At 45.2% G+C, this 27,451-nt stretch overlaps 2 protein-coding genes across 2 annotated transcripts; one reads left to right on the top strand and one right to left on the bottom strand.

Annotated features, from left to right (window-relative positions):
- Positions 1 to 1,297: 1,297 nt before the first annotated feature.
- On the top strand, positions 1,298 to 17,139 carry PER3 (period circadian clock 3; the record flags this gene model as incomplete). Its single annotated transcript, XM_010158901.1, has 20 exons — positions 1,298 to 1,449; positions 2,041 to 2,156; positions 2,997 to 3,198; positions 4,257 to 4,305; positions 5,301 to 5,443; positions 5,810 to 5,888; positions 6,530 to 6,636; positions 6,881 to 7,037; positions 7,643 to 7,748; positions 8,163 to 8,288; positions 9,021 to 9,147; positions 10,177 to 10,321; positions 10,980 to 11,107; positions 11,561 to 11,764; positions 12,406 to 12,657; positions 12,900 to 13,630; positions 14,700 to 14,877; positions 15,257 to 15,434; positions 15,950 to 16,100; positions 17,050 to 17,139. Coding segments are annotated over 20 exons (3,421 nt in total), but the record flags the coding sequence as incomplete, so codon positions are not given.
- A 5,940-nt stretch (positions 17,140 to 23,079) lies between these two features.
- UTS2 (urotensin 2) lies at positions 23,080 to 27,070 on the bottom strand. The gene is made up of 4 exons (XM_010158899.1): positions 26,948 to 27,070; positions 24,590 to 24,700; positions 23,966 to 24,009; positions 23,080 to 23,352 (listed from the first exon to the last, which is right to left on the bottom strand). The coding sequence occupies exons 1-4, from the start codon at positions 27,051 to 27,053 to the stop codon at positions 23,236 to 23,238; spliced, it is 378 nt and encodes a 125-aa protein (XP_010157201.1). The 5' UTR covers positions 27,054 to 27,070; the 3' UTR covers positions 23,080 to 23,235.
- Positions 27,071 to 27,451: the final 381 nt, after the last annotated feature.

Here is a 27,451-nt window from a genome sequence, read left to right as displayed (position 1 = left end):
TGGGTCCCCGTTGCGGTGCCCCGAGGCCGCCCGCCCGGCCAACGGGACGGTTATCGCGGGCTGGCGCGGAGCTTGGGCTGCGCTGCCCGCCCCCGCGTAAGCTGTTCGCCGCAGTCGTGGCTTGGCTCCTCTGGGTCCGTCAGTGACCCTTTGGTGGCTTCTGTATCTGCTTAATCTAAAGGCTGCGTTTAGCAGTAGTGAAGGAGAATTTATTTAAATAATACCTGTTCCCAAACGTTCAGAAATTCAAAGAGGTGCCATTATCTTTTTTTTTTTTAAATTCACTTTAAAAGAGCCGCTCGAACGCTATAATTTGTGCAACGTTGAAGTGACGCGTGAAGTCAGCATGCATTACTTAGTGATCTATACAGTGACAGTATGATACTGGTTAAAATGCCAAATGGGCAAAAGCTATGGAAAATAACGGTGCTCATATGGCATCTGTAGGTTTAGAATCAGTGTGTGCATGTGGAGTGCTGATTTTTCGCTGCATGAAGTAAGCAAAAGTAAGAAGAGGGAGATCGGACAAGTGGTAACGGGTTTAAAATGAAAGCAGACAGACTTAGATAAGGTATCAGGAAGAAATTCTTCCCGCAGAGGGTGGGGAGGCACTGGGACAGGTTGCCCGGAGAAGCTGTGGATGCCCCATCCCTGGAAGTGTCCAAGGCCAGGCTGGATGAGGCTTGGAGCAACCTGGTCTAGTGGAAGGTGTCCCTGCCCATGGCAGGGGGCGGGACTGGGTGGGCTTTAAGGTCCCTTCCAACCCAAACCATTCCGTGATTCTATGATTTTGCTTGTTAATAACCTTACAGCTGGTGAAGCCAACGACTCTGTTAAAACTATAAGGAAGACACAAGGTTTGTGAGGGCTGAAATCTTTGCATCAGGTGTCTTGGGAACCTCACGTTTCCCTGATACAGACTTCAAGGACAAAAATGCTCATATACATAAATCAGCATCTATTCATGATTTTAATTCTAGTGAGATTTAGAAAATCTAGAGTGAACATCAGCTTGCTTTTCAGTTGCTAAGCATCTTGGCAAGCAGATTGGTCTGATGTGACACTGCTATCCATGACATGTTGGGGTTGGAAAGGAGGAAGGCAGAGGAGAAAAGATGACTTGGCAAAGAAGTGAGAAAGGTGCAACAGGAAATGGAGGGAATGAGCATTTCCAGAGATTCTGTGACTCTGCGTCCAAGCCCATAAAGTGTTAATTTAGCGAACAATTTTAATTAGTTGGCAGAAGAGAAGCCCCTGTACCAGACGTCAGCGGAAAAGCTTAACCTCTCGTTGACAGTGAGCAGCTGAATGGGAGCCGGTCTCACAGAGACCTGATGATGATGATCCAAGAAATGAAAAGGTGTTTGCCTGAAGAGAAAAGGAGTTCCAGCAAGCCCAGTACTATCAGTGCTCTCAACTACGCCTTGCAGTGTGTCCAACAGGTCCAAGGTACGTGTGGAAAAAATAAGGAAGCGTGGAAGCTGTGCAGCAGCTTGGTTAGAATAGGCCTGTCTGGCAACAAATAGCATTAAAACAAACGCAGGCCTTGCAGTTACCCTGCAAATGATTGGCTTTCTGAAGCAGTGTGGGTTTGGTATTTTTTTTTAAACAATCATGTTATTTTTTCTATTGAAATGCCCACTTGCTGCTTCTCTTTTCTTCAGAATCCTATAGCTAATAGGTGCCTATAATAACTTGGGTATATTGAGAAAAACCCCGTTCCCGCCCCACTTTGCAAAACTCTCGGGTAGCCTGTGTTTTCCAACAGAACTAAGTAGCTAAAATAGTTCTTTTGCCATCACCTTCCGTCCTGTTTGCGTCCTCATGCTTGTTTTCTGCAACGTAAACGGGCCACTCCAGTAGTATAATCCGTATTTCTTTTTCCTTTGTCACTACACAGACCTTCCTCATCTCACCTTGGACTTCACCAAAAAGATGACAAAAGTACAAGGGCTGTAAGAAATACTTTCAAAAATAGGCTCCTCACTGACTTCTTTGTGTTTGTTTTGCTTTTCCTGTTTGTTTTTTTTTTCCAATTAGCAAACAATGACTTTTTCCAGGCTCTGAGCGACCGAAGAGTGTTTCAGACAGGTGTGGTGACGTACAGCATAGAAGAGTTGGTGGCGGTCGCATCCGAACACACTCCAAAAAACACTGTAAGGAATTTGGGCACACTCAAGGAGCTTGCGACTTGCCGTTGTGCTCTCTGTTTCGTCTCCTACCATGGTTTTGTGGGAATAGAAAGTGTAAACTTGAAAAACCTTTACGTTTTAGCCAGACAGGCCGTTGTGTTTCTAAAGGTAGATCAAGAGCGCTCCTTATCTGTGCTGACTCAGGATACCCACCAGCAGTACATGAGGAAACGGGCCAAACAGCTCTCTGAGAATCTCGTTTGAGGATTCATTTACAACGTAGTGATCTCTTGAGGCAGACTTAGCAGGATGTGTTCAAAGCTGATCAAGTCCGTAGTTGGGGGGGACTTTGGTTTCTATTTGTACTCCTGGATTTAGCTTTTTTTCCCCCTTGATTTGCGGTGTGTGTCATGCTTTCTGGCTCTGCTTCGGGGAAGGGTGTGTGTTGAGATTCAGCACTGTTGGACGCCACCAGAAATATTGCACGTGCTTCCTACTTAAAAAGTTCTCCCTGTGTTTGTGGAAGTGGTGTTGTGGTGAACACTCCGAAATTCGGGGAGAAGCGTGTGGCGTGATAACCAGTCATTCTGCACAGCGGCAAGCATCACGATAATCTGCTTCAGTTTTGATACTGTGGTCTTGGTAGCATTTGTAAATCACGAGTAAGCTACCACGGCGGGGGAGAGCGTAGTAGCTCACGGGGAACTTTAATTGGACTCTGACTTAAGAACACATCTTTGAACCTCTGTCTTTGGTGGTGTTGGGTTTGGGTTGGCTGGTTGGGTTTGGGGTAGGGGTTGGGTTTGGTTTTTATCCATACGATGTTGCTACCACGTGTTGCCTTTAACCCTGTTTGTTTTCCAGGACACGTTTGTGGCCGTGTTTTCCTTGTTTTCGGGACGCATAGTGCATATTTCCGAGCAGGCAGCATCCATTCTGAACTGTAAGAAAAAAGTGTTGGACTCGTCCCGGTTCGTCGAGCTGCTTGTCCCTCAGGATGTGAGCGTGTTCTACACGCACACAGATCAGTCCCACCTGCCGCTTTGGAACATGGAAGGTCAAACAGGTGAGAGCCGGCAGGGCTTAAAGGATCGATGTGTCTTTCTGTCTTTGCAGAAGGAGGATAGAATAGTGTTCATTTTAAATGCTTGTGCTAGCGGTGTAGATAACCAGCGCTTGTTCCTTTTCCACCTTGAAAACTGGAGTAGCTATGCAGCCTGTCCTAACTAATCTCGTAGAGGCTTAACTCTTATCTGGGGTGAGTAAAAGGCAGATACTTTATTGTTCTGTCTGTCATCTTACTCATTCCAAATACTCCTGCTTTTTAAAAAGAAACTAAAGGTCTAATTGTGAGTTTAAGGTTGTTTAATCGACATCTTACTTTTGCTTAGGTCCTTTGTGTTTATGCTCTGCTCGCAGCCTGCTGTGAACAGCTCACTGAACCCAAGTTTTAACTGACCTGCTATTTAGTTCTGGAGGTGCCTAAATGGGGACTTCTGAGTCCTGTGTTATTTGCGAGCAATTCAAATGCAGCACATGTGCCCAGGCCGTGTCTGTTGCCCACCTAAACCATGGGGCTGTTCTGGCATCAGAGCTGGGAAGTCCAAAAACCTTGCTACCAGAGGAGGAGACGTCAGGGGCGGCTAACGGTAACATGCCAGGGATTCCCCAGCTTGGAAACCAGTCATGTGCCTCCCCAGCAGAGCAGTGACATCCCTACGGAGTAGTTGTTATTTTCTTGCTATGAGCTGTTACTGAATTTTCCTCTGCCTGTAAGTCTTGGCCATCTATAGTTTTTGGTATGTGACTCTTAAACCCATGAATTTGCACCTTCCTTTTCCGTGGTGATGTTTTGGGGGAAGGAGTGGTTTAGATCCTATGTGTTTCTTCTGAATTTAGTTCCAGGTCAGTCGTTTCTCCACGAGTGAGTGGGCTGGAGAAGAGAGAGAATGTCAGGGGTGGGAACAGGCTGTTGAAAAGATAGTTCAGTAGCTGATGAAGGGCAGGTCGTGACACTTCTGTCTTGCTCAGAAAGTCTGGAGAACGCAGAGTTTAAGAGTTTTGATAGGTATGACCCTTTTAAGGACATTAACTGATGCTTTCAATATGTGTTCTTTTTACTAGCTTCTCCGTATGAATATGCCCAGGTGAAATCCTTCTTCTGCAGGATCAGGCAAGTACATTATTTCAGTGTTTTGTTTGTGGAGGCTGGGCAGAAGGAACAGGCTGCTGTTAGAGCTGACCAGTGTGAGCTCGTGGAACTCCGTCACGACATCGGCTTACTGTGTTTAATATTGGTGTGGGCATAGAATGAAAACTGCTCTTACATGTTGCTTTTGGACCCATCAGCTTCCCTTTTTTATTGTGGGTTAAAGTTCTGCTATATCCAATTCCTATTTGTATCTCCTCACCCCCAAAATAAAGGGGAGCTCTAGTAGTTTTTATGACACAAACTTCTCTCTAGAAACATTTTACAAAATTAAGTGTGGAATAAGAAAGTAACTTTTAGTGTAAGTGAAAATGCCCCAAAATGGTCTCAACTCTTTCTGTCTGAGCTGGGGAAGGTACTGCAGTGATAAGGGGTGAAAAGCAGTTGCGGTAGAAACAGGCAGGCTCTAACGCAGTCCTTACAAAGCCTCTGGAATGTTGTGTGCTGCCTCTGCTCACACCTGTCCTAGGAAGACAGGAGGACAGTCAAAGAACAGCAGCTGTTTGTGAACCAGGGCTGGAGGAGTCTGTTAGGTCAGTGAAACAGAACTTGAGTTGCAGGTTTTTTCATTTTTTTTCCCCCAAAAATGGTCGAGAATAAACAACAAACAGAAAAATAACTGTTTAACCTGAGGGAGAGCACAAGAGCGAATGAGTGGGTCTTGGGAATATGTTTGGACTGTGAATGAGGAAGTGGTCTGTAACGGTTAGAGAATGGCATTTCACAGCCTCTGAGTGCGAGCACTGGGAGGCAAAACACCTGCTTGGTTTTAAGGGGAGCGAGATCAGTGTTGCTGAATGCGTTGGCCGTGGGTCGGAGGGGAGTGTGCGCGGGACCTCGGGAGGTTCTGATTACGTGGGTGTGTTCTCAGCAGAACTCGTCAGCGCAGGGCTCTCGGCCCTGGCATAAATCATCGGGGTATGGACACCAGTGCGTTAGTCCCTTCTGCCTTCCCACAGGGCTGGTAAAGATGAAGAACAAGAAACGCGTTGTTACCCCTTCCGGATCACCCCGTACTTGGTCCATGTGTGTACTTCTCTCCAGGTGGATGCAGAATCCTGCTGCTTAGCTTTGGCTGAGAAAATTCACTCTGGATACGAAGGCAAGTTGGGAGACTCCAGTAAAAAACCCAAGCCAGTAGGAAAACGCAGCGTATGAAGATCTGCTTCCGTTGTTTAGGCCTTGTGTTGGGTAGTCTCACCCGTGTAACGTCCAGTTCACGTGTGTTGTGCCTGCATGCCAGTCCAGAGCCTCTGTGCCACCTTTGCAAGGCCCCAAAGTACCTCTTCTCTCAAAAATACTGACAAGTCTGTAGCACCTAAAAATGTGTAGTGTCTGTGTTACTGGTCAAGAAGTAGTGGACAATTAACAAGTTCAGGAGCCAGTTACTCTGGGTCATGAGCAAAAGTAACAGGTTTTTCTGTCTTAGTGGATATTTTGTTTCAGTAAATATTTCTTTTTCTATTAGCTCCTCGAATTCCTATGGATAAAAGAATCTTCACCACCACTCACACCCCTGGATGTGTTTTTCTTGAGATAGATGACAGGTGAGATTTCAGTCTTAAGACCTACGAGGTGTGTGTGGAGAGGTAGCAAAAAATCCTTTGGTGATGCAGCTGGAGACCCAAGTAAAGGACGGGGCAGGTGGCAGTAGTTAATGAAACAAAAGTAGTTTTGAGTTAGTTGGCTCATGGAAAAACATATGGAAGTCCACGGATGTAATCTCCTTTGTTGACTTGAAACGCGAGTTACGCAGAGCTCTCTGGATCGCAGTCTGGAGACACAGCTGTGCTGAACTGGGTCAGGTACATCTGGCCAGGCTAAAGCTGCCTCCTGCAAAGCCACGTGTACAACGCGCCTTGCAGCATCCGTGTCAGATTTCTTACTGACGCTTTGTCTGTGACCTGTTTCCTCAAGATCCCTTTTCTTTGCATATAGACAAGCACAAAACTGCCTGCAAATGTGATAATCTGTCAGGTGTCCAGGCACAGAAATGTTTTTCATTGGTATTTACGTGTTTGCATTGCACTGGAGAATTACTAGATGGGCTGGAAAATGTTCTGTAGCCTTAGCTCGTGCTGTTGTAGATCTGGTGCAGGGACGTCACTGACACGCAAAGGGTTGAGGGTGTAAGTACTCAGAACTGTGTTACGATTCTATGATCAGTGATAATGTGCTCGGGTTTCAGAGCAGTGCCTTTGTTGGGTTACTTACCTCAAGATTTGATTGGAACATCCATGCTGACGTATTTGCACCCAGAAGATCGTCCTCTGATGATTGCTGTTCACCGGAAGAGTAAGTACAGGTGCTTTAAGAGGAATTTCTACCGGTTTTAATATTCTTTACGTTGCTGGACACATGACTGATCTGTGGTCTAGACAAAAATAAAAGAATTAATGAATTAAAGCAACCAGTTTGAGGCAAAATTCAAACCCGACGTGTCAAAGAACCCCAGTAATTAGTGTTTGTGCTTGCACCCCTGTGTCCAAATGTAAACTAAACCTTGTTTCTTCATTGTTTGGTTATTTTTTTTTTTTAGTCCTGAAATTTGCTGGCCAACCCCCTTTTGAACATTTACCCATACGATTTTGTACTCAAAATGGGGATTATGTCATACTGGATACCAGCTGGTCCAGTTTTGTGAATCCTTGGAGCAGGAAAGTGGTGTTCATCATTGGCCGACACAAAGTCCGGACGTAAGTCTGTTCAGAATTGATCTATTTAAGTGTTTTTCATTGTGTACTCTGCAAAACAGAACCCTCTCGGTACTGAACTAGAGGCAGAACGTTGCTCCTGCAGTCTGTGACGACTGCCTGGCGTTTGTCCCGCAGACCAGTCCTTCAGAACACCAGTAGTCTTGTTTATTAAGTCTAAAAAAAGGCAAATTACTTGGAAGTGAAAGGCAAAGCCAGCTTTTTTTTTTTAGCATATGTTTTTGCACGTGGTTGATGTCTGAATACTGTGACAATGGACATTCGAATCGAAACAGCAGTTTTAGGGCGAGTAAAAGCTAAAAAGCAGCATAAGAAGTAGGTTGCTTTAACAAATAATTACATGACATTCATTCATGATTGGCTCACCAAAATAAAACCCAAATGTGAAGTGACAGACCTGTAGCCAGAATCACCTCCTGGTTTGTTTCCTTCTAGGATGTTCACTTGATACAGCAACTGAATATTTACCAAGGTGACCTCTTTTAAAAATAATGATAATAAACAAAAGGATCTGTTCTAACTCTCTTTATAGTACCTTTTCTTCATCAGATTAAAATTAACAGTGAGATGTTGTTGGCCCTCTCCAGGAGCCCGCTGAATGAAGATGTCTTTGCTGCAAGAAGTAAAGAAACGAGCCGTGTTGAGAAAGAAATAAGGGAATTGCAAGGCCAGATTTACAAGCTGCTTCTGCAGGTAAAGAAGAAAGAATTTCAGAACGCTGGCTGGCCTTCTGAACGCGGGGCTGAAGAATCGTGGGTCTGTTCAGCAGACTGCCTTGGGGATGGTCCTCAAAAGGTCTGAGTGGGGAGTTCTGAACGGAGACAGGCTTGTGACGCAGCATTAAACATATGGCTCTGAGCAGCCGCCTGATGAGGAAGAAATACTTTGTTGGACATATTTGCCGAGTCTGTATGCTGAAAGATAAATCAGCATCCTGAAAAGGCTTTAAGCATGATAATTCTTCCCAAGCAAGTGGTGGAGCCCAGAGCAATGCTGACTCTTTGTTTTGTTTGTTTACTTGAAGTTCAGTGTTGTAAAGTACATTTTTCCCTTCTGGTTCTCCAAGAAGATGTTTTTTTTTAATTACTGTTTTTTCCCTTCATACAGCCAGTTCACAGCAACGTTTCCAGTGGTTATGGAAGCCTTGGAAGCAACGGCTCTTACGAGCACTATATCAGCATAGCGTCTTCGAGTGACTCCAATGGGAATTGTGCAGAGGAAGTACAGGAACCAGTAAGTATAAATGTGTCGCTGCGGGCAGAGCAGTAAAACCACAGTTTTAAAAATGAGAATTTCTACTGCGTGCATATGTATTACTCACTGATTTTACGGAGGTGGGAAGACACAGCTGTGTTCAAGCTAAATGTGCTTAAATTGGTCAAGTACAGAACGCTGACTTTTGGGTTTTGCTCTTAATTTTGCTGACTAAAACGAGCCAGTAAGTACTAGAGTAGTTCACTGAAGTAAACTGAAGACTTAAGATCAGCCTTCTCAAAGAATCAGTGGACTCGGGGAGAGAAAAGTGGAAGAACCATGCAACCCTAAAGAGGATTGATGCGTGTGGAGGGGTTTCTGTTTGTTTGGGATTTTGAAAAGGGCACCAGAGGTACAGTGTAGGCTGCTGTGGAAGAGAGAGGCAACAGTGCTGTCCTAACACACGCCTTGCAGTTACCTGATTTCCTTGTGAGGCTCCTAGGTCATTCAGCAGGCTTTTCTCACTCTCAAGGCTTGCAACTGTATTAAAATGTTTAAATGCTGAGGCTGTTTGAACTTTATCGTTGTTAATTAAATTGACCATGATAATTAGAATCATTAAATTTACAAATAACGATAGATACCAGGCTTAGGCTGACAGTCTACTCCCTTTCAGTTTGGAGAATACAAGAACCCAAGCCCATCTTAATGGTCTCCTCTGGCCTCTTTTCATTCATTTTATTCTGACTTCACATTTTCACGTATCTCAAGATGACATTGCAACAAGTTTGTGCCGACGTGAACCGAATAAAGAACCTGGGACAGCAGCTGTACATTGCGTCGAGGAGCAAGCCACAGAGTGGAAACGAGCAGGCTGCGAGCTCAGAAGTGCTGGGAGGTGAGTTACTGTAATGGTGATCTTTGAGGTAACATGGGCTCCTGTGGATCTACAGCCATGAGTTTGGCTAGCTGGTGGTATGCTGGAGAACTTCTGATAGCATTTTATCATGACTTGAATGTGGGAAGTGTGTGTGTGTGGTTGGTTTTGGGTGGGGTTTTGTTGTTTTGTTGTTTGTAAAAACCAAAACCCACCCCCTAAAAAGAAAAAAAAAAACCCACCACCAACCTCAGCAGATGGAGTAACTTGAGATATGGATGAACATAGCTGTCTCTTTCGAGGTTAATAGACTTCAATTTTTTTTTATTTTAACATTTACTGGGTGAAAACGCAGAGTTGCTTGTAGCAAGTGTGTTTTTACCGTGGAAGCTTCCCTCAGTCACTTCATGTTGACTCTGTGAAACAATCCGGAGGCTGAAAACTGCCCCACTTCCCACTGAAGTTGTGATGATACTGTGCTAATGCACGTTATTTGCACTCAGCACAAATTTATGGAGAAGACCGGGGGTTTCCTCAAATACCATGGAAATCTGCATTAACACATTTTGCACTGTGATAGTCACTAAGAAAGTTTTAATGAACTCCTAGTCAAGCTGGTTGATAAGCACTGTGAGTGCTGATACTGCTCTGACCAGCATATCTATGCTGCAGAAGGCTGTAAATTACTGTTAAATAACAGATTGGAGCCTGTGATGCATAAATGGAGAGAAAAGTAATATTAGTTACAGCATTGTTTACCATTTAAGTATGATTTTTTTTTTAATGCTGTTTTCTTTGTATTTACTAGTTGTTCTCAGTGAATGTTTGGGGGTGTTTCTTCCTAGGCATTCTTTCCCCTTCTCCCTCCCCTGCCTCAAAACGCGTGGATTGAGGTGAAAAAGCAGCGTAACTCAGTAATGAGCTGTGCTGTCATAGGCCATATATCCCTGTGTAATGTGGCTGTATCCCAGTATATGTGTGTGTTGATTGGGGGGGGAAGTGTTTCCATGCCTTTGAGAGGAGTCTTTGAGGATTTGTTGTCGTTTCCAGGGAAGAGGCACACTGCTGCTTGTTTTCTTCAGACACTGAGAAGCGACAGCACGGAAGAACCAGGCAACGCGTTTTTTGGGGAATCGGAGAAGCCTCCGCGCGTTCCTTCCTATCAGCAGATCAACTGCGTTGACAGTATCATCAGGTAAACCGCTGCAAAGTGATTTCAGTGATACCAGTTTCAGCTTAGCTGGTGGGAGGTGACTGTCCAAGCAGCTCTGAACTGTCCGGGTTTTGAGTTGTGAGAAGGATTTGGGATTGTTTGTAAAGACTTCAGCCTCTCCAGGCAATCCGCCCCGCTGCTCGGCCAGTCGGAATTACGCAGTAACGCGGAGCTCGGGGCCTACAGTTCTGTTTGTAATAGACGTTTGTCTGCTCCTGGTTTCACCGTTGGGGCAGTAGGAGTTCAAGAGGATTTTGATGGGCATAATATGTCAGTGTCTTCCGAATATTCACTTTGAGAACCCCTGTAATAAAACAGGCAGTTGGTACAGTTCATAAAGCATCAGTATTTTTTAACCCAGTGGATCGTGTTGTCTTTTTTCTCTTTTCCTCTTCCCTGCCCCTTCTTCCTCTTCCCCCGCCACCGCTTCCTCCCTCTCTTTTTTTCAAGTAACGGATAGATTTTAGTTAAAGTACTCCTTGGAAAGCAGGTGTATGTTCAGAGCTTCCTGCAGTGAATGTAAGGTACTAGTTAAGCCCTGGATCTCCAGTTTGGATTGTTGAAACGTTTGTCTTTCCAGATGGAGTCAAAAAAACCCCACCAAGTGGGGAGAGCTTCCTGTGATCTGCTTTTATTTCAGGTATTTAGAGAGCTGCAGTGTTCCAGCATTGAAAAGAAAATGCAAATCTTCTGCAAATACATCATCGTCGTCTTCAGAAGACGACAAGCAAGTCCAGCAACAGCAGCAGGAGGTTCAGGCACTGGAAGGTAACACCAAGTGTACTGACGGTCCGGGTAGAACCACAACAGCTGATTGATTTTTATACGCCGCTGCTCTGCGTTCCAGGGTTTACATCCGCTTTCTGGGTGGTTGTCAGGCTGTCAGCACAACCGTTTGGGTTACGTGGTAAAGATTTGCTTACCTTGTCTAGAACTCCCAAGTAAGCGTGAGCTACAGTATTAAGTCTTCAGATGTAGATGCATCAGCAGAACTCGTTTGTTGTTCCTAAATGAACCTTCCGTTGCTCACTCGTTTTGTGCCAAGTCTAGGACGTGCTGATGTTGCACCGGCATGTGAACGCTAGTTATTTGTATGTAACTGTGCCTTATTTAATAGTCTGTGTAGTTAGTGGTTGTTTCTGAACCAGTCAGACTTGGTGAATCGGGACCATAGTGCTTGGAATGAAATCCCATGTGGAAACTTCTGTCGTTTACCAATAGATACTGCAGCGCTTTCAGCAGTTAATTCCCAAACTCCACTATCTGCTGATCAGGAAGAATCCCTGAAAGACCTGACAGTTGCAGGCATGGTGGGAGCTCCTCTGGCAGACCTGACCCTGTCCAACAAGGCTCCGAGCGTGGTGTCGGTCACCAGCCAGTGCAGTTACAGCAGCACGATAGTGCATGTTCCACACCCTGAATCAGGTACTGGGCACGTTGGCAAAACACTGACACGACTCACTGGTTTTTAAATTTACACCATTTTTACAGGCTGAAGTACACGGTGAGAAGGTTTTGAGCGTTTGAGATACATTCTCACGAATATAAACTCTGCAATACAACTAAAGTACTTCCAGGGACGCTGTGAAGGAAACCTGAGCCGGGAAGTTTTTACCATATTAATAACACCTAGTTTTAACAGAGTGCACAATTTCCTTTCCCCTTTCACTTCATCACACATATCTCAAACGCAACAAAGTGCTTTTGGCCATTGAGGATTAAACTAAAAATGACTAACGGGCCAGTGCTATTTCGTGTTAATGTAGAAAGAAGCATAAAACCCACTGTTTGACTGCTGTTGTACTAAGGAAGTGTGAGGAAAGAAGTGTCTCTGTAACTTCAAAGTAAATTTAAAGTTTTCCAGGCTGTGCGAAGTAACTTGTTCAGTTGATGTCAGTGTAACTATATTTGTGTAAAGGGTGTTTTCTTCCCCTGCCCTCTGCAGCCTGTGTCTGCTCGGTAGCTCAGACAGGGTTGTTTTCTGTGCAAGTCTCTGGGTGCTGTGGGAGTTGACACCAGAAGGCCAGAGCAAAGAGTAAGTGATTTATTTTCTTCCCTCTTCAAAGAAGTGACTACAATGGAGGATATTACTGTTGCAAGTGAACAAGTTGAGCTGCCTCCTGTGAATGCTCAGACTCTCACTACGGTGCCGGAGGACTTAAAGCCGGTTGGTCTGACAAAAGAGACATTGTCAGCCCACACGCAAAAGGAGGAGCAAAACTACGTAGACAAGTTCCGCCAGAGGATCTTACTTTCTCCATTTAGGACTTACCTTCAACAGGGAACTGGAAGTAACAACGGACATTCCTGTGGCCAAGGTAGGCAGCAGCTTGTAAAAGGTCTGATTGGGATAAGCCAAAATGATCGATGAGAAAATAGGTAACATGAAAGAAAATATTGTAGGTACCTCAGCAAATCCATCACTGTAGCGTTGTAAAAATTATCCAGTGGAAAGTCAGCTCTCCAAATAAGCCACACTCAATTATCTGTCTGTTTTTCTCTTTTCTTCCTCCCCCTCGGACTGTCATTTCAGTGAATGTGTGTTTTTCTTCCTCCTTAGGAGATTCTCCTTCAAAGCAGATGAGCCCTGCTAGCTGTAAAAAAGGCAAACACGGAAAATTCAAGCGCCAGAAACCTCAGAGACAGTCCTCAGATAGCCACTCTTCTAGTAAAAATAGAAACAGTCTCCTGTGTGAGAAGAGAACAATCCATAAACAGTCATTCTCAGAAGTGTCCTATCTGAGCTCCTCCAGTATGAATGTCCTTCCTCCTACGGGATTTCCTGTCTCTTCGGATCCACTGTCTAGTTTTCCAGCCTCCTCTGTAGGAGAGAAGGCTGCCCTTCACTCGTTAAAACCTGAGTCCTTGTCATCGTCACAGTTGCACTGCAAAGCACAGTCAGTCCCAGCACTTTATCCCCCAAACGTAGGCACGTTTATGGCTGTGTTTCTGCAGAGTTTCCCCATGTACGCTCAGGTGCCTCAGTATGTCTTTCTCCCTGCCCCTCACTGTGTTTATCCCATCTCTTCGTATCCATGCACCACACTACCTCCAGCCCCCCTTCCTCCTGCCCCGTCTCCAGTAGCGCTGCACTCTGTGGATCAGCCTGTTCCAGTCCCTTCCGCCGCGTCCGTGCAGTCCCAGCAAGAGGGCCCGTGCCACCAGGCCCTGCTGCCGAGTAGCTCACGGAGCAGCTCCCCGCTTCAGCTGAATTTGCTTCAAGAGGAGCTGCCAAAACCGATGGAGCTTTCCATTAGTACCGATGTTAAAGCGTGTGCAGAAGCTAAAAGTGTAAGTAACACGAATTTTTGAGGTAGAGGAGCAGCTGGTGGTGGCCATGTGCCGTCCCCAGACCCAGCAGGGGTGGTCACCAGATTTCGTTAGCATTTTCCACTGTCTGTGCCCCGTAGACTGTAGGGCACAAACAGCACCGGAGGCGGAGGAGGCCGCTCATCCTTGCGCCCGTGGCTACTTAAAACAGTGTTGGCGCTCAGGGAATGACAGAAATGTGAGATCTTCTGTTCTAGGCTGCCACACGCTGCTTTTGCCCAGCATTTTGGCAGCAGCCTTTTCAATGCAGTTGGCAGGAATTTTGCGTTCGGGGCTTTTATGCATGTGGAACTCGGTTAGCGCTGTGCAGTTTGCGTCCTTTTTCACCCAGTCCCACAGTCTCTGTGGAGAACCAAAATAAAGGGAAGATACGCTTCTAATTACTGCCTCTGTCTCCCAGGGATGCAGCTAATGAACGAAGAACAGGGATCCGTGTGGGTCGGTTTCCATACATGGGCATAGAAAAGGCTTCTCCAACTTCCGCGGTAAACTCAGAGGCAGGAATCTGAGCTCTGCAGGCAAGGAAAAAAATGTTGGCTCCTGAATCCAGATTGGGCTGGAAAGGCTGGATCAGCTGAAACTGCAGGGTAGGGTCCTGAAAGGGGAGTTGGTGTGCCTGTAGCCACTGAACTGGTGAACTTCACATGCTGAATCAGGGGAAGAGTCTCGTTTTCCCTGTAGAGCACCATTGCTTGATACATGGCGGCTTCATGCCGTCTCACCTGATGTGAAGGGAACGGGCTCCTGCTCTCTTGTCAGCAAAAAATACTAACTAAATGCAACAGTACAATGTCTTGGCCCAGTGGGGAAGGATCTGTAGCAGAAACCAGTAAACTGGAGTCGAGCTGCTTGCAGATTACACCTGTGAATAGTGTTACCTTGAGTTCTCCACCGCCGGATCTAGGAACTGCTAACCTGTTGAACTGATAAGAGAACTTGGCGTGTGACAGATGCAGTAAATGCCTGCACGTCCTTTCTCAAACCGAAACATAACTTCCACAGCTGTGTTTGTTTTGATTTTTGTCTCCAGGACAATGATCCGGAAGACAGCGGTAACAGTGCGAGCCATTGTGCTTCTGGTGAGTTTACTGACCATTTGCTGTACGAGGACTCCCGGTCGGGTGCAGCTTCAGCAGCATCAGGCAGTGGATCAGCTTTATCTGGTTTTTCAGGCTCTGGCTCCAATGAGACTTCTGGTTGTGGCACAGGTAGGGAATTTTTGAGACTTGGATGTTTGGCGCTAGATGGCTTGCTAGATGTTGGTAATTCATAACATACTGGAATGGGAAAGGGAAATGCAGGTAGGAGGATCTGTAGAGCAGGACCTTTTGAAACAGAAGCAGAGAAGTTGAGCCGGTTAATTTTGAGAAGAGTGAGTAGAACTTTGGAGATCTTGAGTAGCTGAATAGAATGTGCTGCGTCTTTGAATTCTCAATAGGCAGGAATCACTTGCTAGAGCAGAGTACCTGCATCCGTGTAACAGAGCTACCTCACAAGAACATACTGGTGGTCTTTTAATTTTGATGCTGAATTACTAGGATTTCTCAGTCCTCTGCATTCATTTCCTTTCACGGTAATTCCCAGCAGGTAGTGGAAAAAGCAGCAAGTATTTTGCCAGTAATGATTCTTCTGAAGCTTCCAAAGAAGAGAAGAAACGGCGAGCAGAAGAAAAAGGGACAGCTCATCAATACACACATGAGTCAGCCTGGGTGATGATGGATCACACGCCTGAGCGAGTTCTAATGACTTACCAAATGCCAAACAGGTTGGAAAACAGCATCAATTTCTCACCTGTAGTTTGGAATTGTGCAGAGAACTCTAGCATTAAAAATGAGACCGTGGGAACAGTGCACATTCCAGTGACACTCCAAGACACTGTATTAATGGATTGCTTGTGCGTTTTAAGCCCTGGTTATTTCTTCTTGTCTGTTTTTTCTCCGTTTCCCCCATCAGTTAAAATATGGTGACCTGTAACCATGCTGATGAAATGTGAAGGGCTGTTGTCCTGTGCTTTGAAGGGGTAAAAATATTTGTGGTGTTAGCTAATTGCAAGCAATTAGCTTATATAGCTTGTAATGAGCTTCCATGTTAAAAAACGTTAGAGCAGTGTTGTGAGAAGCCTCACAAATAGGCTGTAACACAGTATGGTTACTTTCCTGTGGCTGATGCTGTCTGCACTTCAACCCTAGACAGTGGGGAAGGGACTCCCGATGTGGGGACGGCCAGCGCCGGCCTTGCTTCACTCGGTACACGCTGCTCACGGGCGTCTGTTACCCGCAGGGTTAAAGAGGAGGTTCTGAAGGAGGATCTGGAGAAGCTGACAGTCATGCGAAAGCAGCAGCCTTGGTTTACGGACAGGCAGAAGAAGGAGCTTGCAGAGGTGCATACGTGGATGCGGACCCAGACTGTCCCCCTGCAGATCAGCACCCAGGTAAGGAGTGGTGAAACGAGCAGGCAGCTCGTCCATGCCTTGGCTAGGCGGAGGCAGGGCCATTCCTAACCAGCGACAGCGCTGCCGTCGCTGATGGTTATTACTTGTAAATACAGGAAGGAAATGAGCTGCAGTTCAGTGGCCAGATGAAAAAGGCCAAAACAGTGGTCTTTTCCTTGTATTGTTTTGCAAGAAATGCAAAATCTGTGTAGGAACTACCTGGAACGAGACCAGAAAATTTGCCTTTGTTTTCCTAATAACTGGTTGATAAAATCTAGCATGTCCTGTTGTGGTTAGGACCCTGTTTTTCATTCAGAAAGCTGTCCAGTGGTCTTGCAGACAGTTCCGTTCAACGTTTACATCTCAAATGTGACGAGGTGCATTGGTGTGCAAATACAAATCTGTCTAAAGCTGTTCTAGGCAGTAGCTCATGTTTCCAGGATAGATTGTCGTTTTGCAAATGCAGCCAGGCTTCTGCCAGTAGAAAGAAATGCAGGATTTCAGTTTTAATACCTTATTTCAGTGTCATACCATTTCTCAAGAACAGGAAAAGTCTGGTCTGTCAATACTCAGGCGCTTCAGCCTTTTTTTGTTGGTTGCTATTGGTTTTGTTCAGCTTGCAGTCCAGATCCTTTAAAGAGCAGCTCGCTAAAAAAGCTGAAAGATAAGGCCTTGAAATTCAAGGAAGTCATGTGCCTCTTCATCTCAAAGCTAAAACGGTCTGTTCAGCTAACCAAAGAATTAATTTCTGAGACAAGGTAAGCTGGAGGTGCAAGTAACTGCATCTGAAAATAGGGCAGCTGTGTAATCTCTGCCTTTATAGAGACTTCAGCCCGTCGGTGAGAGGTTTCAAGAGATTCCAGCAGGCCGTGCTGTCAGGATTTGACTCTGAAATATACCCATATAAGAAGGAACATGTAAATTACTATGTTGTTGTTCCTTTTTAAAGGGCTGTGTTACGTGTGACGTCAGGGAAGTCAGTTGTGACGATGACCGTATGGAAACCAAGGGGAAATCGCCTCCGCTCCTGCGCCGCTGAAGACGTCGGCACGTGTGTCAGTGAAACTGCTTGGTAATTCCATTCTGTTTTCCTCTGGCTTCGCGACATACTAGGGGTGAATCTGGCTGTCTCTTCCCAACATGAGCAGCCACACGTGCAACAAGCTTCCTCCGTCACCCTGCTGCCCCGGGCATGACTTTGAAGACAATTCTTCACGGGGAGGCTGCTTCCCTTCCTGACCTCACAGACTTGACACAGAACGGGTTAGGTTTCTGACTTCTGATTGCTCGATGATGAGCAAAATACAACGATTTTTTTGATTTTTATATGTGTGTGGTTGAACTTGGCAAGTGAGAGTCTGAAAAGATGCAGTGATTGAGAACCTACAGTGATGAACCCAGCGCATCAGGGCACGTTTACTCTCCAGGTAAAGCAGATGTGTGGAAACCAGCATTGCAACCAAGCTACGGCTCTTCCGTTTTGTTTGCTCAGTATTTAAAGGTGTAAACTGAAGATGATAATACTCTGAGGCTCTAAAATCACTGTAGCTGACTCAAGAATCCAGTCGGCTTTTTAATGAGCAGTTGAAAAGTGGCCAAGTTAATTCTCCATCAAAATGCCTTTTGCCAGCTGGTGCCCATCAAAAAGATAAACAAGTGAAAAGCAGCAGACGCTAGTCCCCGTGTTCTTCGTGATGAGCATTTTGGAACCAAGTTGGTTAATAACTTCTGCTTTTAAAGCTGTGTTTCTCAAGACAGGTGTTCAAAATTAATCGAGGGTAACTGGTTTGCCAACCCGCTGGAGATTGAATCGTAAACAGCAGTCAAAACCAAACCCAAGTAACAATTCAGGAGTTACTTCCTTAGGCAGGATCTGCTTTTTAATAAAAGACACATAGAAAATAAGGCATTCTAGCCTACTTATCCATTCATTCAGTTTTATCTTATGTTGCTGGTGCCCTGGAGGGCAGATTTGTATCGTAATTTTTTGGTTGTTTTATTAGAGTAGCTGGATGAGTTGAATCCAGACTTAGCAAATAGGAAGTTTTAAGCCGTTTCCCTGTTTTTTGTTGTGGTGATGCCAAAACCAAAAAGAGATTGAGCTTCGTTTCTTCTGCTTTCTTGAAAAGTCACACGTTGTGGAGCCAAACTTGAACATCAAACCACATGTTCATCAGTTCTTGTCACTGTTGACTTCCTGTGCACGTTTTACCTTCTTGCTTTATCACGGTGTCTCTGGCTGTTGAAATCCATGGATGAAAAATGAGTTTGTGCACTGTGTGTGTTGTCCAGAAAGCGGTAACCACTTTCAATATTTATAAGGACTTGTTCTCATGTTAATACTTCCAGCTTAAAGCTGAATGTCTCAAAGTGCTCTTCACACAGGACGGGTCACTGAAACCTAGCAAATCTGGTCTGATTTCCCCTTTGCTTATCAAAAGCTGGATGTAATCAGATTTTCCTTGTGGTGTTATCAATCACCTTTAGCCTTCTCAACTAAGAGGTTTAGAATGTAACATGTTACTCGCCCTTTTTTCTGTGTAACTCCTCCTTTTCTGCTGTGTGAAGGATTCTCCCCTTTTCAGTTCTGTTTACTAGGGAGCTTGGTGTTGAGCAAGTTGAAAACAGGGTGATCTGCGGATCGTTGGGGGAAAACTAATGGTACAAAAGTTCTTTGTTTTTAGTTTTGAAAAACAATTCAGTGACCATCTTTGACATTAAATGGTATTTCAAGGAAAGTTGTTCTCAGAGAGTTGTAATTTTCCAAGGCTAACTTGACTCGGGCAGTGTTCTGTTGACTCGTGTTGGTTCTGTTTTGGTTTTACAGTATGCTTGCCTGCTCTGTGTGTGCCTATTGCTTTCTGTTTGTTCTGAAGCTGCATTCCTTTATTTATCTTTCCATTTTTTTTCAGCTTGAACTTGTTTTTTTTCTCACGTAAATCAGCAGAGGTCCACACATCCTCTACTCTCTGCGTTCGAACACGTCTTAAAAGGAGAGATTCTGTGGATGTGTACGTATAGCAAGTTAGGTACCCGAGTAGGAAAATGTGGGCAATACCTTATACCTTTCCTAGTCTTTTCCAGCACTGTCCAAATACAGCATTCTGCTTTCTAACCACGCTGCCTAAAACACTTGCTCTAAAGCATGTAATAAGATGCTTTGTGTACAGGTTCTGTTCTTAATTGGGAAGCTTAACCGACTTAACTGTCAAATTAGACTGATGTACTAGAATTCGTTCTAGTTAGCTGTGCCTAAACTGACTGCTTTAATGTCTTTTGGGATTTAGTGAAACAGATTAATTTGGATACTCCAGGTAAGGACTCCTTCAAAATAGTTTAATAGTGTAAGCCAGAGGGTAAGTTTAGGTGATCAGCTCTGTTGCTGTACATTGTTTCTGCTGTTTATTTCCTGAGCATGAACATGAGGGAGACTGCGATGCCGTAGCAGGCATCCGTTGTGTAAAACAGTGGGAATTCCTGTAGGAGAATGGTCACATGTACCTAATACTTGAATAATGCTTTTCATCCATAGGTCGGGACACGTGTCAGAAAGATGACTGGCATTATCCCAGTTGTGTAAAACGAGGCAGAGACACAAAGGGCTGGCACAGATGCAGACCCCCAGCTCCTAACAAATCCAGGAGTACAATTTGGGGCTCTTCACTCACTGTATCCCGTGCCATCTTCAGTACGAGCAGGCAAGATTCTGGCCTGTATGTAGAAACTCGATCATATTAGAAGTGTTGCTTAGTTGGAGAGGTTAACCCTTCTTGCACGACCTACTGCTGTGATTTTGTGCCCAGCAGGATCATACAGCATCAAAAATCCTCGTGGTTTTTGTAGTGCTGTGTACCCCACGCTCCCTGAAGGTGTGCTGGCCTCGAGTTTGGATTCAGGGTTTGTAATCCTGGCTCAGTCTTAGGTGTGAGATTCCTGGTTTGGGGCTACACTAGGCCTGGGTTATGAAGAAGTTATGGGAGAAGAATATAAAAGGAATTATGAGGTTAATCAGTGCCCTGTGTGATGATGAAACTAGATGATTTGCCCCAAAATGCAATGTTTTTGGCTGCAAACCCAGGTTTAGGACGAAAACCCCCTGGTTTCCCAAGCTACTGTTTACCCCAGTAGAACCACAGCATCCTGCAGTCGAATGCCTTACCGAGCCTTTGGGAAGGACCTCGTGTCCGTGTCAGGAACTGGTAGTTTTTACTTAGAGAAATCTTTGCAGTCCTTGGTTTGCTGGAGCAGTCAAAGTGAGATGCAGTTCTCATCCGAAAGACCAACGGAGTAAATACGGCAGCTGGATTTGCACATGCTGTTTGTTTCTGTGGCGTTGTTTTGCGTGGCATAATTAAAATGTTGCAGACAGTTTAGAGCTGCTTGAAGGTCACTTTTTTTGGTGATCAAAGGGAAAACACACGAGTACAGTAATAATGCAGTTACTACCCCCTGTGGGGGTGTCAGCAGTTGGGAAACCCATGGTGGATTTCACTGGCAACGTGGGGTTTTTGTTGTCATATCCCTAAATACAGAATTCTGTTTTTAAATGATGATGTGGAGATGTTTTCACGGCGTCGCTGCAAACAGGAGGGACCCCAGTGTGTTTCTAGCGCGCGGTAAATATCCGCAGAACGAGTTAACGTGTTGCTGAGTTTATCTTCCAGCTGAATTGACTTGTAGATCGCAATCAAATGAATTTTTACATCAGTTGGTAGGAATGTGTTGTTGGGATAGCATTCAGCTGTGGTTGAATTTACAGGTGTGATTTTAACTGTACACTTCAAAGGAGCTTGTTTTTATAAATAAATCTGAAAAATACGCTGCAAAGAACTGTTTTGAGTGTGTTTTACTGTTGTGAGTAATTTTTAGAAACTAGACTTTTTAAGAAAATAGGCATTCCATTTTTCTGATTGTACGTGGGTGTTGAGGTGCTGGGTGCCGTGAAAATGATCAGGTAGCATCTCCCTCTACCTTGTCCCCTTCAGGACATGTTATTTTGTTTTCTAATGTCATCCCACAGAGAAGGGCAAATACCTTTTAAACTGTAAAGGATTCTATTTGGATGCTAAGCTCTTGGGGTTTGGCATGTGGGGTTTGAAGCTTCTGTCTCTGCTGTTTTTGTTAGAAAAGGTAAATACTAAACACCCTGGGAGCACTGTGGCCCCGCCCTGCGAAAATTTTGTGTTCTGGAGGAAGTGCAAAGAAACAATTCCTGGGTTGAATTCACAAGCTGGGGTTTAATGTCTCAGCAGTAAAGGTCTTGAGCAAATTGTTTCTCTGCAATTAGTTATCTTTTTCTGATTTAAGGGATTTCAGAGGGAAACGGGGTCGGCAGGGCTTAAAGAAGCCTGCGGGAGAAAGGCAGAGTCACCGCGGGCCGTACCAGGTATGGAACAACCGATTAAGAATCAGAAAACAAAGCAGTAATTTCTCTAAATGCATAACTGAGGGTGCTTCTGGCAAGGTAAGTGATGCAGTTCCTTGATACAGGCGTCCGGAAGATAACATCCGATGTATTTTTGCTGATGGCTAGTTGGTTTTGAAAAGGGTGCTTTATTTTTTCCCAGCCTTAGTAGTCTCTACACCTCTACCTGCCTATGAAATGAATCTTGGATGGTTATTTATTTAGATAAATTCAAAGTCTTTTCTTGCAAGTTTCTGTTGACTGATGAGGTGGCGGGAAAGGAGTAATTTCCAGACAGGTGTTGACTTGCTCCGTTGTGTAAGAGAAGGATGAATGTTCAGAAGATTTCAAATAGCTGCACGGGGCGACCAGCTGCTCTGCATTTGTAAGGACATTTTTCTTTGTTATAGCTAGCTTCATCTGTCTCACAATTTATGTGAAGTGAACAAGCTGTATTCAGCCTGTAGGCCTTGTTTAAACAGCAAAGTCAGAGATTTATGATGGATGTTACTGAGATCGATGTTGCACGCATATCGCTGTTGGGTGAAGTTTACCTCAAGCTTTCTGTGAGCCTTGATCAGCGCAAGGTTTATGCGTAGTATGTGTTGGACAAGGTAGGGCTTCGCAGCTCAGACTGTGTGTGCATATTATCAAGGTTTCCATCCCCCAGAGAGAATTCCTGACTCTTTAGCTCTGTTGAACGCAGATACTCTCAGGAAGTACCTGGGACTGAGAGAGTATGCTGGTGCTCTGCGTACAGAGGAGTCGGAGAACCCTTTCGTAGCTGATCTCGTGTCTTCTCCCTCGTTTATTTTAGATGCCCGGATACAACATCACAAAAACGGCGTGCTGGCTCAGAGAACGTACCTTGCAGCCCTCGAGCAGCAGGAGGTGGCTTGCCCTGATAACGCCTGTGACCTACATCCCTATATCGCCTTCCCGTGTGCAGCCACAGAAGCGCCGGTCCCCGACAAGGAATCCTGTAAGTCATGCCATCCCTGCCTGCCTCCAGTGACTGTCTGTGGTCTAAACCATCGACAACCGCAGCATTTACCTTCCACGCGGGGATTGACACTGGTGAGGCACAACTCCTAAAGCCTGTGCTGTGCAGGGCCAGCCCTGTTGTCACGGGCAGCTGGGGACTAGGCAAGGTGCTGCAAGGAAATGGATCCATGGGTCATTCTTCAGGAGTGACCAAGAGAAGGATCTTTCTCCAGCCACTGCGGGAGCAGATGCTTAATCTGACACGTGTTTATTGGTTTTGTGGTGCCTGAGGGATGGTGGGGGGGAGACTGGGCACTGTTAAGCTGTTCTCCCTCACCACTCAGCATCATCAAGGAATGCAGCAATGGCCCTTGGTTCTTGGCACCCCAGTCTACGTCAGGTGACCAAGGAGAAAGTTCTCTTGCCTGTGGGCTTAGAGGCAGTTGGGGCAACACCCTTCTGGGAGGTTTCATGGCACCTCATGGGAATCCTGCTCCTGCCTGACTTCATGTTGCGTTTTTACACCTCTGCCTGTTGTTTGTTCCCGTTGTGCTGAACTCTTAAGAAAATACTACACTGCTCACAGCATAATTGCAAAACATCAAGAATTTATTAATTTCCAAGTAGCGTAGAGTCTAAAGTTAAGGAGCTGTCTTCATTCTCATTTTAAACCAAGCAAATCTATATACATGTTTTCAGACATCTGTATAAATTATGCAGCCAAAGTCGGGGAGTTTCTTCTCTGGTTTACACACAATATTTCCAGAAGCACTCAGAAAGATTCCCACGCTTCTTGTACTGTTTCCTGTCCTTGGTCAAGGAGCGGCCCAGCAAAGCAACTCGAGGATGATTGCCATAGAAAGTCTGAAAACAAACAGCAGTAAGAGAGGTTACGGTTGGATGGCAAATGATCCCAGCGGGAAAGCATGCTCTTTGCTGCCCCAACGGATGCCCAGCCCTGTGTTCTGACTGGGGAAGGAAAGGTGGCTGCCCAGTGTGCCTCTGATTGAGGTGATGCGCTAAAACCAGTCCCCGTGCTCTGCTTTTGTATTTAATTCAGCAGACAAGTGAACAGGAACCATACTCTCCATTTGCCTGGTGGTTCATCAATCTGATAATACTGTGTAGCCTCGGGGAGGGGGGCAGGGTGGGGTGGCAGGTGACATGCAGCTAATACTGGTTAATGTACTGGCCTGGTGAAGCTGGAAAATTGGCCTTTATTTAGAAAGATGTTTTTCTGAGGGAAAGGGGGAAGGGGAATGTTAGAAATTCTCTGCATTACTTGATCTTTTTCTTACTTATCCCCTCCCACCCCCCCACCTTATCTAACTGCAAAGTGACCCCAGCTTCAAGCACACTGACATACTGCAGACTGTTATGAAGCCTGTGGATCTTCAGTGATGTCTCTGTAACAATTCGGAGTAGTTTCAAGTGCGCAGTCTTATTTTTCTCGTTTCAGTGGCAGATGGTCACTTACCTCCTTGATGTTTTCCCTTGGGTTGTAGCTGCTGGGGCTAAGACCTGGTAGAAGGGAGACACAATGAGATGTTGTACCGTTCAGCAACTGCGAGCCCACACAAGTCATTCCTGTGTGCCATAACGCTAAAGCCAGCAGAAGTCTCAAACAGTGATGTTCACAGGACCAGACAGAAAATCCTTTTGCTGCAGCATGGCCAGACCTTGTGGCATTCAGTTCCAGCAGAAGGTGGAAGCTGTCCTGTCCTGTTCAGCAGACATCTGTTGTCCCCCCCAGCCCATCCATCGCTATTGATTCTGTACTTCCTGCGAGTATTGATGTATTTTAAGAGACTGTGCTATTTGTTGTTGTTGTTTGCTAGCTCCTTCTAGGCCAATCTCTGCCTTGCCCCCAGTGTTGCTACGTGAAGGCTTTGCTAAACCGATTTGGAGACTTTTCCAGCCAGTATTGAGCCGTGAGCATGGCTGCTCAGCAGGTTTCTCCAAGGTCACAATTAACTAAGTGACAGCTGCCTGTACATAATGTATTTCAGTAAATAACCCAGGAGTTGGGGCCCAGTATCTCTGGAAGCTGGACATGCAAGCCATGGACACGCTCCCAGAAATCGCTGTGGTAAATCCTCACCTGCTTTGTTGTCTTCAGTCAGTGTGCCCAAGAGCTCTGGCAGAAACTGAAGCAGGGAAGTGCTTCCTAGGCTGCCCAACCGCTCCAGATTTAATCTCGGATCTTCCTCAGCTGCAAAGGGAAGATGACACAAACAGGCATAGGGTGAGAGTCTTTATGCTTTGATTCCCTGTTTCAGTCTCTCAGATTTCTGATCAGGTGTGTTGGCTCCACCTGTTGAAGGTGTTCATGAAATCACCAATCATCCATCCTCAGTTAATGAACATAATAGGGGGTAGTTGTGGTGTTGGAGTTTTTTCCTTCCAGAGCCTTGAGGAAAGATCCCTTCCTGATGTTCATCTCAGATTCTCGTTTCTCTGGCAGAGCTTTCTTTAAGAAAGTTTTTTGACCAACAGCACCCCCCTCCTGTTGCTTGGGGAACTGGCAGCCTAAATCTGGTACCCACTTCAGACACCCCAGACCTGTATATCATTTATTTCTGGTTTTTAGTCCAGTTCTTTATCAACTTGTTCCCATACTGGAACTTTTCTGTGAATAAAGAGAAAATTTCCCAGTCAAGGCCTATTAACCTGCTCAGTTTCCCAACTATTAAACGGGGTAGGATAAGGGGAAGGGCAGGAATACATGTAGGAAAAAACGTATTTTGGCAGCTGTGCTTCTCAGTGCATTTGCCATCATCTCCCCCATTTAATGGCCGTACCAGTGCAGATATTATTACTCATTGCTAATACATAGCAGACGTTCAGAACTGGGGCACGGAGAGGGTGCTGTTATCAAACTCTGCTTGTGTAGGTGAACATTGCTTTGTAGTTGCTCTTACCTGCAGGGATGGATGAGACTGTATATCTCCTCAGCAGGGAATGTCTAAGGAAATAAACTGCTGAAAATAATCCCCCAATGTTTCAAAAACTTGGACCAAGATCAAGAACCTGCAGACCTTGGGCATCCAGGTTGTTTGTTCACATACAAACGACGGTGGGGATTTCTGTGTAAGACTGAAGAGTGCAGTAACTTCCCTGTGCTGTGCGGAGGCAAGTCCTCTCTCTTGCCTCGTATTATTTTTTAATTCAGAGCAGCGTTAGCGGGTGAGTTTGCTTTGACATTGAAAACAAAACCAACCCTCTTTAACGCAGAGTTCTACTTCTCTCTTCCCCAGCCTAGAGACTCCTTACATTAGCAGTGAAGATTTAATAAGCCTAATGGATGTCTTCAAACAAACGCAGTGCCTGTTAGAGCCAGCCCGTTCCCCCTGTGGTGTGATAGACCTTACTCATACTGAGGCACAGTTGTCTGTAAGTGCAGGTTACGTAGTGGAAGGCTTGAGAAGATGCTGGCTTAGAGAGTCCAAGATTTTCAAAGCAAACCGATACCTGTAAACCGGCACGACAGCAGTTGCACATGCAGAGCAGGTAAGAATAGACACTTTTTAATAGCTTTATGCCGTAACTTTGGGTTTGATTTGCCTGTTCTTTCAGAACTCGTTTCAGAAACAATTCCAGCACAGGTCACGTCTGATGACAGTAACCTTCCAGACTCTGTTGTGCATTTTTACTGAGCCATTTGAGTCTTGACTTAGAGTATAATTTCAAACTTTGAGACAGCTTTTTCAAGGAGAGATTTGTTCTTTCCCGGGACTGAAAGGAATCGGCATTACTGCCAACCAACAGCATGCTCAATACATGGCTGTTTGTGTAGGGTAAGACAGACTTGCCTGTTCTTCACCTAAGTAGGACCGCATTAATCTTTGCAGTAGGTTTCCCCCTTTTTAAGTACAACTTCAGTTAAACATAGCTCATTATGAAGCGTAGCAAGAGGAGAGACCATACAGCCAAGTTTCTTGAAATTACCCAGCGCCTCCTAATGCTGCTTCAGAGGCAGACGCTGCTTGTGCCAGCTCGCGTTCAGCACTGGAAGGCTCAGATACCTTTGTCCCCTGGATCTCAAAGCAGCAGGAGGAAATATTTAGGGCACCCAGCCTCGCTATTTTACAACACTAGCACCCACTGGTGATGTCACTTGACCATACAGCCAAGTTTCTTGAAATTACCCAGCGCCTCCTAATGCTGCTTCAGAGGCAGACGCTGCTTGTGCCAGCTCGCGTTCAGCACTGGAAGGCTCAGATACCTTTGTCCCCTGGATCTCAAAGCAGCAGGAGGAAATATTTAGGGCACCCAGCCTCGCTATTTTACAACACTAGCACCCACTGGTGATGTCACTTGTGCTGGTTATGAAGCCATTCCTGCCTTTTCTGCCGCTGATCAGCAGAGATAAGGGCCCCTCAGAAAGCATACCTGCTTCCCTTTTGGTTTTACTGCTCCAGCCCCTGCTTTACAACCGTTAAAATGAAAAGGCTCTTACCTGAGAGTTGATAAGACATCTCGCTGGCGTTGATGATGGGGAGAGACGAGAGAGGACAGGAGAAGCTGATGATAATGAGACAGCAAAATACCATCTTATGCATCATTGCTGTGTTGAATGTATTTTGTCGTCGCGTACCCCTGTAACTCGGAACTCCTGTCTGACTATTGCCTCTGCTCCCAGTTTCACCCGTTATATAGCCGCTCATGACCTCATAAATATCATCATGTTCTCTCCCCCCTTCAAAAAAAAAAAATCCAATGAATTTATTGCCCATTGATTCTAAATGGAAACCACTTTGCATTGATGTAATTTTTCAAGGTAACAGTTCATAGACAATAAATTTACTGTCTTATAGCTTAGTGTACAAAATGGATATTATATCAAACCAAGCACAGTAAAGTTTATAAATCTGGCATTTAAAAAAAAAAAAAAAAGTAACTTCCATTTATAAATCATGAGTTAACAAAAGGGTCAGACGTTGGTTGAAATGACCAGGGCAAT

This window comes from Eurypyga helias, unplaced genomic scaffold, assembly GCF_000690775.1.
Source record: "Eurypyga helias isolate BGI_N326 unplaced genomic scaffold, ASM69077v1 scaffold19249, whole genome shotgun sequence".
NCBI lineage: Eukaryota > Metazoa > Chordata > Aves > Eurypygiformes > Eurypygidae > Eurypyga > Eurypyga helias.
This window is presented reverse-complemented; position numbering and strand designations above follow the sequence as displayed.